This window comes from Pyrgilauda ruficollis, unplaced genomic scaffold (genome assembly GCF_017590135.1).
Source record: "Pyrgilauda ruficollis isolate IOZ18807 unplaced genomic scaffold, ASM1759013v1 scaffold3, whole genome shotgun sequence".
Taxonomy (NCBI): Eukaryota; Metazoa; Chordata; class Aves; order Passeriformes; family Passeridae; genus Pyrgilauda; species Pyrgilauda ruficollis.
The window spans coordinates 24,260,147-24,275,764 of NW_024524377.1; the positions used below are offsets into that span (position 1 = coordinate 24,260,147).

The 15,618-nt window shown below is 41.7% G+C and overlaps 1 protein-coding gene across 1 annotated transcript in view; it reads right to left on the reverse strand.

Annotated features, from left to right (window-relative positions):
• FAM117B (family with sequence similarity 117 member B) overlaps positions 1-12,646 on the reverse strand; it is a 28,975-nt gene extending 16,329 nt beyond the window's left edge. The window contains 4 exon segments of the mRNA XM_041473386.1: positions 398-490; positions 4,988-5,136; positions 12,005-12,186; positions 12,188-12,646. Coding sequence (XP_041329320.1) covers positions 398-490; positions 4,988-5,136; positions 12,005-12,186; positions 12,188-12,441 — 678 coding nt within the window. The 5' untranslated portion in view covers positions 12,442-12,646.
• Positions 12,647-15,618: the final 2,972 nt, after the last annotated feature.

Below are 15,618 nucleotides of genomic sequence, written 5' to 3' on the forward strand. Positions count from 1 at the left end.
AACATTCATAATTACTGCCAGGACTAGATTATACTCAAGTTCTGGCAAACCTAGTATGCTAGCTACCAGTTCAGCTGATGCTCAGAAGACACCTCTAGAGGTTTATTGAAAGAAGTTGAAACACAAAAAAATTGAAAGTAGTGAGGTTATTCCCCTCTTTGATAAAAAAATGTCACTTGCATTTAACATTTTCTTTCCCACACATTCTGACTGAAAATATTAATTAACCTGCATTTTTATATTAAATCAATAGCAAATGAAAAGCAATTTCATATTTTTTACCAAGCGTACCATCTGTGTAATTAAAGTAGTAAAATACTCCTGCCTTCCTGAAGCATCATGGTATCAGTGCATACCATAAAAACATTTAATCCAAAGTTCTCAAGTAATTTCTGACCTCCTTGAGTTGTTCATTGCTGCCCCATGATGATGAACGTTTGTGTGAGCTTCTCTTCTTTTCTAAATATTCTTCAGCCCAGGCACTTTCTGTCTGTAGGAAGATGATTACAGGACTAATTAAAAAGGTAATTGCTACTTTCTGGCAGAATATTTTGAGACAAATTAGAAAAGAGAACATTTAAGATATGCTAGATTCAGAACGGAAAATTAACAGTAACCAACTAGAAGCCTTTCTCACAAGTAAAGTATGAATAAACAGAGTGAAACTATATAAATAAAAAACCCCAAACTCACAACTTTCAGACCTAGTGTAATATAGGGATGTGCTAGTTTCCCTTCCAAATGACTGAGCATAAGGCAGTACTCATAGCCAGATGTACCACAGGCTGCTACAGAGCTCTGAAGAACCACTGTGAGGGTGCTGAACCATGGGGAGATGATGTATTTCATTTCCTGCACAGATGCTGACCTTGTTATTTCTGAAGCATTAGCAAGGATGGCTTGGTGTAAGTGCTGTGATAGCCTGCACCAGCACAGCTTCAGAATCACATTCTTGCTCTCAAGAATGAGAAAAAGGAAAGCAAGGCATATAAGTACCACTAGAGCTATTGCAAAGCAGGGAATAAAATTATTAATGCCTCAAAGGGTTCCAGGTTCACAGCTGTCCCAGGCCAAGCACAAAGCAACACAGATTATATTAAGCTGGTTTTGCTGAAACAACAGACCCATTAGTGTTTAATAAAAAAATCTCACAAATACATTGTGGTGAAGGAGTTTTGAGAAATGCAAAGTATCATTAAGACACACTGTGTCTTAACACTTTCACATAAGAAAATGCACAGGCAAGCCTGTGATAATACTGCATGCTTTATGGGCAGTTTGTATTCCCACCTAGCCACCTCCAGAAATGTCTTCAAACACAGTGAACTGTAAAGGCTCTAAGAAGACATAGTAGCATTTATCAGGAATCTCCGAGCAGTCACAGGAAGTAAGGGGAAGAACACAATGAAGGCAAGGGGAAGAATTTCTGGAAGCGTTTTACACACTGAAAGAGACAGCAAATTCCTTGAAATTCACTCTTGCCACCATGCAGTTCTTAGCACACAGTGGTGTTCTAGCTAACCTCATTTTCTGGATATCTCACTTTCTCCTACAGAGAAGGACTTTGATTGCCTCAAAGTCTTCACATCTACAGTGAAGTGCCACGGTTGTTCTTACACGTGAGACTAACAGCTTGCAGAAGCCATATGCTGACCTTTCTTAGCCCAGCTGCACTTGTATCACAGAAACTCAAGTCTTTTGTGGCATTAATCTCTATTTTGCAGGGAATATGGAGCCTTAACTCCAAATATACAGGTTGGAACCCCACCAATTTCAGTTACAGACAAGTTTCATATAAATGAAACCTCCAATATCAGTACTTTTTAATCTTCATCATTCCAAATCAAAAACCAACTAGGACAAATCTGAATAGCAAAGTTAATAGGGTTACTTTGAAATTCCTATTTCATAGCAAAATCATAATCCATTACAATCTGCTTTTCTAGAAGAGCACTCACTGATCTTTATCATAAAATAGAATAATTGATAACCCCCATACCCAAGTACCAATCTTTGCCTAGTCAATTCTCAAATGTCAGTCAGGACTAACATCCTATCCTCTTAACTCCTGGAACAGTAAGCTTTAACTACTAATTCTAGCTTCCCAACTCAGCACAACCATTACACTTGCCTACAGGAGAATAATTAACACTCTAATTAGTCTTTGCCTTTAATTTATATTCAAGACTTTGACTCAAGATTCAAGAATTAGTTAATAAATTAATATCGGATTCATTTTAAAGCATTAAAGTTGCTTTGATGCTCATCCTCAAAACAAATAGTTAGAAATCTTTTCAGATTCAACTATAGGAAACCTGTACATCAAAACAGAAATGCAATACTATTTCAGCAAGTCTTCTCCTATTTATTTCCCAAATTTTGATTATAATATTTATTATTAAGAAATAGACCAAATAACCAATAGGCAAAGTAGAATTTATATTTCTCTGGTTTCTTAAAGTACTACTTCTTGCTTATTGGTTGTTACCATGCACAACATCCTCACCGCTTTCTAGAATTACAAAGAAATTAGTTTAAGGCTGAATTTATTACAGACAGCAGAATGCTTCAGGCAAAAAAAGTCTTAAGAGGCAAAAACTTTCCAGTCAAAATGAATTATTTAAGAATTAAAAAAATACAAAGTAATTGTCTCATTTTAACTTCTAAGACAAATATGTTTTATTCAAAGCAAAAAAAGACGAGATTTAACACCTGTTTTATGAGCACTTAACTGAATTCCAGCCAGACCCTTGGATGCTTAATAATACACCTACTCATCATCCAACAACTATTCTTCACATACATAATTCAGTCTAGTTTTAAAGACAGGTTCATCAAAATACTGAGTTGCAGGAGGAGTCTGACAGAGAGACAGTCTCTGCATGGCTGGGGTCTCTTACACAGCTCTCAGCTATGACCCATGGGCATCTCTGGAAAGGCCTGCAAGCTGCAGTGTGCCGCTAAATGCCATCTCTTCCCAGGCTGCTTCCTGAGTGACTCTACTCCCTATGCCATAATGCCACACAATCAAGATATCCTGCTTACTCAACTTGAAAAACCTTTTATAACATTGCCAATTAAATTCCTGTTCTCAGAATCAGAACATAATTCTTTTCTTGTCAGAGGCTGTGAAATCTGAAGTTATACACACTGGAACCAGAGTACCTCACCAATGAAACTTCATCCAAATACGACGTTTTCAGAAAAGCTGAACAGTACAAATGGGCAGCCTGTATTATCTCGGGAAACTAACCATTGTAAGTCACATTTTAAACTTGGCCCTAGCTCCAGTGGCTGCTCTCAAGTCCACTGGAAGATTAAAAGCAATAATACCTAATCAGTGTCATATCAACATCAGCTTTGGACATACAGATGTATGTCTATAGCCCTAAATTTTCTATTGGTTTGATAAATTCTAAATTAGGAACTGCAAACAGATCATTCTAGCTCTCTCAGAAATACACTACCATAAATCACCACTAAATGTACTCATTCTACAGAAATATCTAATGCCCTTTTACAGTCTTCCCATTAACCTTTCAAATACATTTCCTCTACAAAAGCCCCACTACCACAGCAGTTAGACGTGTCATTGGAAGAAAAATGTGAATAATGTTAGATGTGAATTGGAAGAAAAAGCCAAAAGCAAAATGCAAGCCAAAAAGGACAATATCTGGCAAACACAGATTATAAAAGCCCAACCATGATTCAGAACATACCGAAACTAACCTGAATGACATCAACTGAACATAGCAAATACTTTGGCAGCAATACAGAAATACAATTATTTTGTAAAAACTATTATTCTAAGGAATCAAATATTAAAATAAATTGTTAGGACACCCATATGGGCTTAGTTCTGTCCTTTAATGATGCCTTTTAATAGCTACGCACAAATAGCCACTCCTATCCTATGTCACATATCTTGCTTCATCGTCCTCCTCTTACTTCAATTTGCTTACTTTTTTCACCCTGTCCTCTAACCATTTTTCTAATTTGTTTTTCTGCACAGAAAACTTGTTCTTCAAGTCCTTTCTTCTTCACCAGCTCCTAATTCCACCTTATCCACATGAGCATATTTCCCTACAAAACACCTTCCTTCTCTACTGATCTGCTCTTTGAATTGTGGTCCTTCCCACAAAAGGCTGTGGGTCTCAAAAAGGCCCCACAGTAACACTGCAGACCTCATCTGCTCAACACCCTACACGTTCTTACACACTGCAAACTATATGGACACATTTTTTCTACTGTTACCAAACCAAACAGAGGTTCAAACACAAGGATGCCCCATATGCTATGAGGTCCTCTTCCAACTGCATTCTGCTGATGTTCTTTGGAATTAGTGGAGACTTCTTGTTGAAACCATATTCCAGGAACAGGGATTTCATTCAACTGTTTTTACAGGTGGCACGGGACTGAACCTTTAGAGCTTGTGAAATTTGGTTACGGAGCTGATGTTTTGGCAAATCATGTATTTTTTAACACTTTCCAGTTGAGCTAGATTTCAACACCATTCATGGTTCAACAAGGCAGTTCTTCAATGCATATAATTCTATACTTGGTGCACAAAACCCAAGTGAACATTATGGGGCTTTTACAAACAGAGGATGAAGACCTGGAGACAGACATACCTCTAAGGATACCTCACTAAGTTCTCTGTATAAATCTAAAGTAAACAGTACTTAATTCCAGCGCTATCTAGTGTACTGCACCCTGTAAGAACAGTAAGAATACAGATGTGCAATGCACTAGTGTTTTCTTGAGGCAAGAAGGAACTGGAACCCTAAAATAGTCAGTTCTCAGTCTGTACTTAAAGAATGCAAATAATTAACACATGCAATAGCAAAGGTAGGATTCCTGAAATTTGAAAGTGAATAGGAACTTGTGAGCAAGAAAGCTAAAATAAATGTTTCCAAGGGCAAAGCTTCTTACATTTAAATCCTGCCTTCACACTAAATGCTCCAAAGACAAAAAAGCTCTGTCCTACCTGTGTGGCTTTGTCTCTCATACAGGGAGCAGCTTGTCCATGATTATCCCGAGGCCACTGTCCAGCAAGGTACGGAGCAGCGAGTGTATCCAATGAAGAGGTGCGGCGAACAATACTGGAAGGGCTCGAGGAAGGTGGTCTTGATTTGTCTGTTAGACCAAGAACATTTGATTACAAAGAAGTCAAGAGAGAGAGCTTATCCATTTTAATAGTCTACAAGAAATCATATCAAATTGGAACTATGTTATTACATACACAACAAGATACTTTTAATATGGAAATTAAGTTTGCTTTTCCAGGCTCTATTCTGTTTGAATAAGCTTGAAATCTGTTTTGATGTTTTTCTTAAAAACATCCTTATGTCACAAATGTTGCATTAGTGCTTATGCACCACTATTTAATCATTTAAAAGTCTAACAGTCATTTGTCTCTTCAAGGATGAAGGTGTAGAAGAAATAAAAATAGCTATGTTTACACATAAAGGTTAATGAAGAAAAACTGGGTTGAACTTTTTCAGTTTAATGCTGAACTTACAGTTCCTCCCACTAGTCCTTTGCCTACTTTACTTTAAGGGACACTATAAACCTGCATGTTTTAATCACCAGCACATAACATATGGCATAACCCTTAGATTCAGAAGTCAACTTTGATAAGGTAATGATTTACATTTTACAAGCTAACTGAGACATCTCCTCCCTTTACATGTTACTTGGTAACTACATTCATATTTGCCTGGTGCTGTATCTTCTGCAACACCTCATCTGTAATGTATATATTGGCATCCTGTTCCAGAACAATTTAGATACTAAGAGGAATCCTTACTAAAAAAGGTTAAATACAACAACCATTGGAACTAATATGAGAAGGCAGACCACTGTTAAAAATAAAAATTTGTATCTATCCCATCTGCCAATGATGTCTTAAGTAAAGTGGCAGTAAAAGACTACACCACAAGCTATGAAGAATAAACACTGAAGAAAGTTTCCTCAAAACAGTAACTGAGGTAGGTAAACTTGAGATTGATAAGCAGCGAAGACCCAGGGTTTAGATACACACATGTGCTCACACATTTTGAGACGAAAAATGCAAATCCTGAGATCACAATTATCTTAGCTTACTATCATCTCATCTACTCCCCACAAAAAGAATTTCAATTATATGGGAAATAATTGTGCATTCATCTTGCCTATAATTAATAGAAAGTCCTAAAATACATGGCTACAATACAGCAAGCATGATTCAGAAATCAGATGGAAGCTTTATAAAAGGGCACTGGAAAAACTCAGTCATTTGTCCTCTCTTGCTGTGCCATAGCATTACTTCTACACTAAAAGTATTTGTATTATACATAAACTCATTTACAGGCAAAGAAAATTGTGCCTGATTAGTGTCTGAGTGCTAGTCAGAAAATAAAACCACTGACACCAAAAGTCCAAAATTCAATTTCTAAGCTGCTGCAATCTACTAAAAATATGTACGATAAATACTAATAAAACCTGTTAGGTATAGATTTCAGCGTAGTGGACAGAACCTAAATCTGTTGACATTCTACACTAAATAGCCTCAGGCAAATTTCTTAGAAATGTACATATTAAAATGTGGGAAATATTTCCATTCAACAATATTTCCATGTCAATATAATCAGCCACACTCACACAAACCTCATCTGCTTTATTATTTCTACAAGTACCAACAATGATACAACCTTATTACTGAGCTCACATCAGATTTGCTCTCAGGGTGTAGCAGCAAACATGTTTTGGAGTTTGCACTTAAGACTCCTGTACCAAAGAAATTCTCTGACTACTACTACCACCACACAGCACACTGAAGGGTCTGTTTGTATCAGATGATTTCAAAACTATTCCCTTTGTGTGTACTATAGGACAATGTGGCATGCTAACACAACGTGCCATTCCTTAAAAATTACACTGGCTTCCAAAGTTAAATCAAACATGTTATTTGTCTTAGAACTAGCTGCCATATCCTCCATGTTTGTTTTTTTTTTCTCATTATTATTCTTCCTCTTCAAGAAGCTTCTCTCTTCTTACTAAGGGAAAACAGAAAGGATGTGAAAAAAAAAATTTATAAAGCAGGAAGTGTACGTAGTCAGCCACATCATCTGCAAAAGCCACTGCAGCAGACAGCTTCACAACTGGAGAAGCAGAATCTATTAGTCTGTCCTCTCCACCACAAACAAAACAAAAAGCAACTGGAAGACTACTTTGCTGAACAGAGAGAATAAGAACTAAAGAGCCTGTTTACTATTTAAGTTCAAGGCAAGCTTCTCATTTCAAGGCACAAAGCCTGTAAATACTCTCTTTTCCTCTGATTGAAAAACCCATTTAAGAAATTCTGTTTTCAAATCAATTTATATTTAGATGGGGGAATGATGTTTGGATATGTTTTTACTTTTCCACCTTCACAACCTGTCTTTATACAAATTCACAAAGTCTACTACACAATTCTTACTGTTTCAAAACATTTCAATGGGAACATATACAATGTTTTCACTGCACTTTCCCCTACAATACTTGAAGCAAGTGTTCAGCTGCTATTTTTCCTTGATGTGACCTACATAACAAGAGATCTGCCTCCATAGAGATAACAGTTACAACAGCTGTGGCTGATGAAAAACAATGGAGCTGTTTCATCAAATAGACGCTTCTTAAATATTACATCTCTTTTAATTGGCCTGATTATCTCTCTAAACCAGTATTTGTGATAAATATCAACCCTCCTATCCATCCACCACTAGTATAGATTTATTTAGAAATGAAAGTCTTTCTGCAATTCTGTCCCAAGCAAAGCAAATTAATAGTGCAAAACCAAAGCAAACATACACAGCACAGATCAATGAAGTCCATAATGTGGGGAAATAACAAGCAAGCTGCCATGTCTTCACCAGTCACTGCTGTGCAGTGACCAACACAAGTTGCTACAGGCGACCTGGTACCACACACACTGCCTCCTGCAGAGTAACGGCAGCTCCAAAGGCAGCACAAGTTCAGGTACTGTACCAGTGGGACTGAAGAGCAAAACTGAACAAATACAGATGCTTACCAATAGCTAAGGTATGAAAGAAACCAAAGAAACATTGTCTAACACATACTGTGAGAAAACAAGCAGCAGAAAAGCCTAGGATGCCACCAAACTCACAAAATTTCCTGACAGTTCCACTTGAGGCTTTTTTCGTAAAAGTGGGCTACCCAAAGTAGTGAGAAGGGGTGAGACCCAACTAGCTCCTCTGGCATCAAGGCACACAGCTGACCTTTTCATTCTGTTTTGGTCAGGCTTTTTCCCAGACAGGACATTCATGGGATCTCTCCCATACACAGATGGCACAGTCATCTTTTCCAAAACTGCAGCTGATCTCTGGGGCTTCATCTGCTTTTCATGTTTCATTAAAAAAAATGAAGAGACTCAGTGCACTAAGAACAGACACACCACCCAACTGTGTATGCTCCCTTCAGAAAATAATCTTGCCTATCATCCTGACATAAATTTAAAGAGAACTATTCACTAGTAATTCAAAATTGTTCCACTGTAGAAGAAAGACAGAATTAGTGGTGTTTTAAAAAACCAAACCTCAGAAAGCCCAAGATGATCAAGCTACTTAACTCTAATAAATGAAAATATTTTTAATCCCAATAAGTGCACTTCCCTAAAGTGCTTGCCACAAGAAACGTACAGTATGATGCTGCAAGAATGAATTCACTTTCTTCACTCCTACCATTTGTGAAACAGCTTAGGTAAGAAGAGCAGGAATGTAATGGTACACAAAGTCTTCTCTCTTATCCTACAGTAATACCATTCAAAACTACTGCAAAACCTTGGTCATTAAGGTTGACAGGTCTGCAGCTATTATTGTGTCACTCACCAGATAATTAAAATAAATAAATTCTATGGTGAAATTTAAGAGTGTAATGGAATTCCATTTCTCCCTCTCTACATTCAAGGAAGGGTTCACATCTGACTTCTTTAAAACTTCACATAATATTTTCATAATTTCCATTCACACAAATAGGCTTTAATATTACCCTTCCATAGACAAAGCAACTAAGTTTTCCTCCAAATAAAACTAACCAATTTTTCTCCTTAATTTTCAGAATGAGTTTAGATGTCCAGTACAGTCAACTGGACAATACCAGAAAGTCGCCGGATCCAGTAAAGACTCTCTCACCACCTCAAGGCACCTGGAAGTAAACAACTGCTGTGGCTCTGGTCTTGACCTTGTTTACTCAGCCTAGTACACTGTAACATTCTTGCAGGAGAGCAGCACAACTCCTCTAAGATGTGTTTCATATGAGAACACAAATAACAAGATCCCATTAGATCTTTACTCAGTGAATAAACCAAAGCAAAACCAATGTAGATAGAGAAATGTGTACGCCCTAGCTCATTTTACAACAGTGTGCTGGTAGGTCAAAACAATGGCCTCTAATGGGAGGCTTGCAGACACCTGAAGAGGCATATGGGAAAACTGAACCAAAACTGGAGATTGCAGGACAGACATTGCAGTGTAGAAATGAGGCCTCACCAGTCATGGGAAGGGCAGAACACATTAACAGGCAATTGAAAGCTGAATTCTGGGAAAGAGGTGCTAGAGACTGCAGAAAGGCAAAGTAAAAGATGAAAAACAGGTAGTAGCAAGATCTAGGCTTCTGGTCATATTTAGGAGGGAGGGAGAGAAGTGGCAAGAAAAGCATGGAAAATTAGAAGTTGTATGACAGAATCTTCCATTTGTAATTATCCCATAGTCAACAGAAAATTTAGTTGAGTATTTCCAACATTTAATTGCAATTCAGATCAGAAAACAAGGGCGAAAAAAATCCTCCAAAAACCACACCCAAAACCCACAAAAGTCACATTTTTAAATTCACAAGTTAGGGTTCTCAAGTAAAGCAGGTTCATGAAAACTAAATTCAAAACTCTTCAACTGCTTCCCAGGAAAGAAAATCTGAAAAATATGAAACTGAGTCTAAAGTGTACAACTTATATATAGATACAACTTAAACTTAGATACAACCAGTACCTAAGCTCAGAAAAAGCTATCATTTGTCTAACCTCAAGGTTCATTTTTATCTAAAGAAATACGCCTGCAGCTGTAGGAATGAACAAAAGCCATCATTAACTGAAAGCGAGAAACAGAAAAACCCAAGTTATTCTGCAGCAGATTCTCACCAATACACTCAAGTGTCCTGTGTGTCTGCAGAACCATTGCCTCATTAGTAAAAAGAGTTCCACCCCCATGTTCTCAGCTAACACTGTTTACTCATTTAGATGAAGAAAAAACCTGAAGTTAACTCAGCCTCTATCAAGCACTGGACTACACAGTACAAATGTTAAGCAATAGGAAAGAGGTTTAGCTTGCATTTGGGGCCAGTACAAGTACTGCTCAGGAACTGGAACATGTGGAAGTAATTAAAAGGACACCACGCTTCTGTTTTCACACATCTTAAAAAAAGCTAGTGGAGTTATCTTAACACAGTAGAGTGATAAAATTACTTGTTTCCTTATATATGTTAATTCTTCAAAGCAGTAGAGAGGCTAGCATGGTTTCAGCAGGCTTCTCCACAGTGACTAAAAGACAGTGCAATTCTTCCACCCTGAATGGTCTGACACATGCCTTGACAAACAGTTTTTGAACCTGGACGTCAAGGCTAACCACGCTCTTCCTCATTCTCCAGGCCAGCAGACTGCACCTTAGGCAAGTTTCATGAAGTTCACAGGAAGAAGACAGGATTTTGTGATACGTATAAAGTCTTTCAGGTTACTGATTAACAAGAATCTCAAATGAAGAATACACACATTCCTCAATCCAAAGCCTTTAATATTATACAGCCTTAATAAAACCCTCATTACTCTTATCTAGAAAGTGGAAAATCTAACTCAGAACCTTATCAGTCCTCTCTTACACTAGCAGACTAGGAGACACACAGTCATCTTGTACCAACCGGTTATGATTATCTCATTTAGCAGTACCACTTCTCAAAAGCCAGGACAAGAAAAAAGAAAAAACCCAACGTGGTAGTCTGGTTATAATCATTATTTTAGAAAGGGGGAGGAGTATTAGGAGAAGCAGAAGTGTTAAAGGGAGGGCTAGTCCTAGATTTCCACATGTACACTTCTGCCTATTAGTCAGCTTTATTCTTTAGATTACCACAGGCAATTTCATGGAAATGAGTAGCTGCAAGCTTTGTTATCTTAAAAGTAACAGATTTGAGGGCATGAACACAAAACCTCACTGATGCATTTTTGAGTAAACTTTTAACCCAAAAATATAAAGGACTTATATATGTCAGCCTCTATTATACTCCAGTAAGATTTCATTATTCAAAAAGTTATAATGCAGTTTGTTACAAAACGTATGCTATCACCACGCTATTTTCTATCTTCACTGTAGCACAAGCTTGTCATCACTCTCAAGCACACACGTCCTTCTGCAGGGTTCATGTTGAAAGCAACTACTAAGAGAGATATTAATACTTTTGTTCTACACCTATGTGCCATGCGTACAGCACTAGTTAGTTCTTTAATTACAAGCTTAGGGACACTGTTTGGATAACAACTACAGACACCATCTGGTACGAGGTGTGCAGAAAGGGTAAATGTGAAGGCTTCACAACAGCCCCCAGACACCAAATTCACCTTAAGTTTGTGCCCAAGCACCTCAAGTACGTCTATTCTCCTGAATCCCAGGCAGTACTCGCGGTACTACAGAAGCGGTCACAACCCCCACATGGCACGCTTTGCTCTCTATTCCTCTTCTGAAAGCCAGGGCGCAACAGAGCAGCAACAAAAGCAACGAGCCCTTCCACGCACACACACCCGGCAAGCCCTGCCGCCGGCCAGAGAAGGGCAGGGCGAGCACCAGCCCAGGCACAGCCCCGTCCCTACCTCTGCCCCGGGGCACGGCACGCTCGAAGGCACCGCCGGCCCCAGCCCTGCACCCCGCGCCTGGCCCGGCCGCCCGGGACGTGCCCTTTGCCCCTGGCCCGGACCCCCGTCGCTCACCTTTGCAGACGGGGGAGCTGGGACTCTTCCTCTCTGGGGAGCTCCTGCCCGGCTCCGGCGACTGCCGCCGGTGGTGGTGCCGGACCCTGCCCTCCGGCAGCGGAGGCACCGGCGAGGAGCAGGGCGAGGGCCCGCTGCCCGGCGGCGGGGGCGGCGGCGGCAGGTGGTGGTGCCGCGGGGNNNCCGGCGCGCCCGCCGCTGCCGGGGGGCGCCGCGCGTGGGAGCCCCGCTCCCGGGCCGCCACCGCTCCTCGTGGGGCTGCCATGTTGTTGCTGCTGCTGCTGCTGCTTGAGCTGGAAGGGCACCGTGGCCCGCATAGGCTGGAGGCGGCTGCTCGCTCCCGCTGCTCCGCCGCCCGCCGCCGCCGCGCCGCCTCCCCCCGCCAGGGAGGTGGCGGGGGTCGGGGAGCCGCCGCGCCTCACGCGCTGGTGGGACATTGTCCGTCGGGAGCCGGGGCTCGCGGAAGGCGGCCTGAGGCGGGGAAGAGAGGAAAGGCTGCGAGGCGCGGGCCGCACCTCGCGGGGTCCGACGCCTCAGGTAGCGACTACAGCCACCACAGCCGCGTCCTGGTTCCCGTCCCGGTCCCGTCCCCTCCGCGCCGCTGTGCCCGCAGCCTCCGTGCGCCTCATCAACAATAGTGCCCCGGCCGCGCGCCCCGCCCACCGCGCCCTCCCATTGGGCGCGGCGCCGCTCGGCTCGCGCAGCTACGGCGCGGCCATTGGCTGCGGGGCGCGCGCCTGAGTGGCCGAGCCCGCGCGGGGGGCACGGGGGGGGCGCGGGGCGGGGGCAGCGCTTAAAGAGCCGCACGCGGGCGGCGGCGGGGCCGCGCGCTGCGCCCCGCACGTGCTGCGGGGCGGCCCCGGCGGGAACGGGGCGCGCTCCCGGGCGCGCTCCCGGCTCCCCCTCACGCCGCGCCGCCACGGACAGAGCTGCGAGCCGGCGGCGGCTCCCCCGGCTCTCTGAGGGAGCATTATCCCTACTCCATCATTCCTAGCTCGAGGTGCTCTCCAGGAGGGGACGGGGCTGCACAGCGGTTTATCCAATCGCTTTGCCACCAGCTCGGTGTTACCGATGATGGCACCAGAGACGTGGGCAATATCCAGGCAGACTTGACCCTCTTTTCCCTTAACTGCTGTGTTTACTCTCCTCCATTAGGTCAGATTAGTTGCATCTTCATTGTAATCTTTTAATAATATTTGTTAACTGCTGGTATCCTCTTAACCAAATTTATACATCAGAGCAGTGAATGAGTGCATGGAATGGGCCTTAGTTCATGTGTTTGGTTATTTAGATGCAAGGTAAACATATATTAGTACCCTCAACACGAGAAGGAATCCATAAATCTTTTTTCTGTCTTTATTACAAATGCCTTCTGAGCTACCAGTATTTACATAAATTCTTTTCAATACTGCTCTACAAGTTACGTGTTGCAATTGAAAATCATTGCTATGGCACAAATGGTGTGACAACAATTTACTTATTGGTCTCTGTTCATCTTGGTTGTGCTTGGGTTTCTTTTTTTCCTGTCTCCTTTGCTGTTTCTGATTGAAGCCCACTTCGCTCAAAAATCCCTAATTCCCCTTTGGAGAGCTCCATCCCTGTGGCTGACAAGTTAAACAAACCTGAAAAGCAAGACTATGTGCACAGGCCTTCTTAAGGATGCCTGGATACTGGCCTACCTAAAGCCTTGAAGATTAAAACTCTTGTTAGAGTCGAGAGCTGTTTGTGAGGAATCAGACTGGCAAAAGAAACAGGACAGATGTAGGGATGAGGTTGTTGTGAAGTAAGCTCTTGCATTCTGGATTAATTACATTTATTTTGAAAGGCATTATGCTCTCTCACAGGTACTGTAAATGGTAGAAATATGGCCTGAAGGAGAGCTGCATGGGTCAATCAAAACCTTCTGCAAGAGGCTGTGCAGTCTCAAGAATTACCCTGTGCTATGCCTGAAAGTGGCTGCCAGGTGAACGCACCAGAAGCCTGGCAGATCACCATCAGCCCTATTGTATCCCTTCCTTCAGCTATGCAATTTACTTGTTACCTTGTAAATTACACACAGGGACGCTGCTCAGTCATTTTCCTGTAGCCATCTCCAGCACTGCTGGTACAATGTGGCAAGGCATCAAAAATCCCAGATTAGCCATAATTAATGAAATATCTGGGAGACAGTGTTCTCCTCACTGGGAATGGCTGAGAGGCAGAGAACAGCATAAACTGTGTGCTGCTGTCGTTGGGGATCTTGTAATTCCCTCAGTGACTCCATGTGTATATTGAAAAAGAGAACCTCAGCTTTAGAGCTCTCCACAGGTAAACACCCAGGAGGTAGAAAACCAGCACCCAGCATGTCTGGAGAAATAAATGGAAGCTGTCTGCTGCTTTGTCCTTCAGTAGTTTCTGTGACTCATCTGTGGGGCAACACAGCAAAATAAATTTTTGAGAAGGGGAAGAAAATAGTCCAAATCCTTCTGAAAGCAGTTTTGCCATAACACAAAGCAAGGTCAAGAGACAAGGAGAACAAGTTTTTAGGAACTAAATGGCAAGATGACATCATCAGAACCCAAGGGATGTAATCAGCAAATACCAGCTAAGTTCTCACCAACTAGTAAAACACCACAGCTGGAGAGCAGCCCTACCTGGAGCTGCTGGCAGAAAGCACCAGGGGAAATGTTGACTTTTCGGCTTCTCACCCAGTCCCACCAGCAAGGAGGCTGGGGGGCACAAGGAGCTGGGGGGACACAGGCATCACTTGCTTTCTGTATTATATTATTGTTATCTACATTATATATCTATCTATGTAACATCTACTATGTTATATTAATATCTATTATCATCATCATATGCCCTATTGAACCATATCTCAACCCACAAATTTTACTTTCCCCTCTCCCCAGTTCACTTCCCCCACCCACTGGGAAAGAGCAAGTGAGAGAGCAGCTGTGTGGGGTTAACTTGTCAGCTGCCTGACAGGTTAAACCACAACAGCAGCCCAGAACAGTGCAGTTATCCTAAAGAAGGTTAATTTATGCAGCATTTGTTTCACTTCTTTGCTGCAAATTTCAGTCAAGAGCAGAAGACACAGTTCTTCCTGCTGTGACAGCACCTGTGCAGTTGTGCAGCAGACTTTCATCCCAGTTTACACTCATCAAAAATACTGGGAAGCATTTTGTAAGCAGTGTGCCATAAAGATATTTATAAGGCACAAAATATTCTGCATGCATTCTTATTCCTGTTACTGTTTTGAAGAGGCCAAAAATGACAGGTACTGATTCATATTTATTTTCACGCCGCGTGCTATGGAGCCAAGTCACGACTTTGATTGCAGAAGATACCTGTTACAATTATAGATAGTACTTCCCACATTATTGTCACACTGCAGAGATGACACTGCTCCACAGAGTAGCTGCGAATATAAAGCAAAGCATTTATGTGCACTGCTCATCATCAGTTGTGTTGCTTTGCACGCAGCAGACGTGAGAGCTTGACATGTAAAGTCATGTACTCAGACCTACTCAAACACCGTGTACTTCTTACGTTCATTTGTTTAAACTGTAACAAATGTGTTACAACAGGATCTTACTCCTACTCCTTATGGAAATAATGGAAAGAGCTAAAGC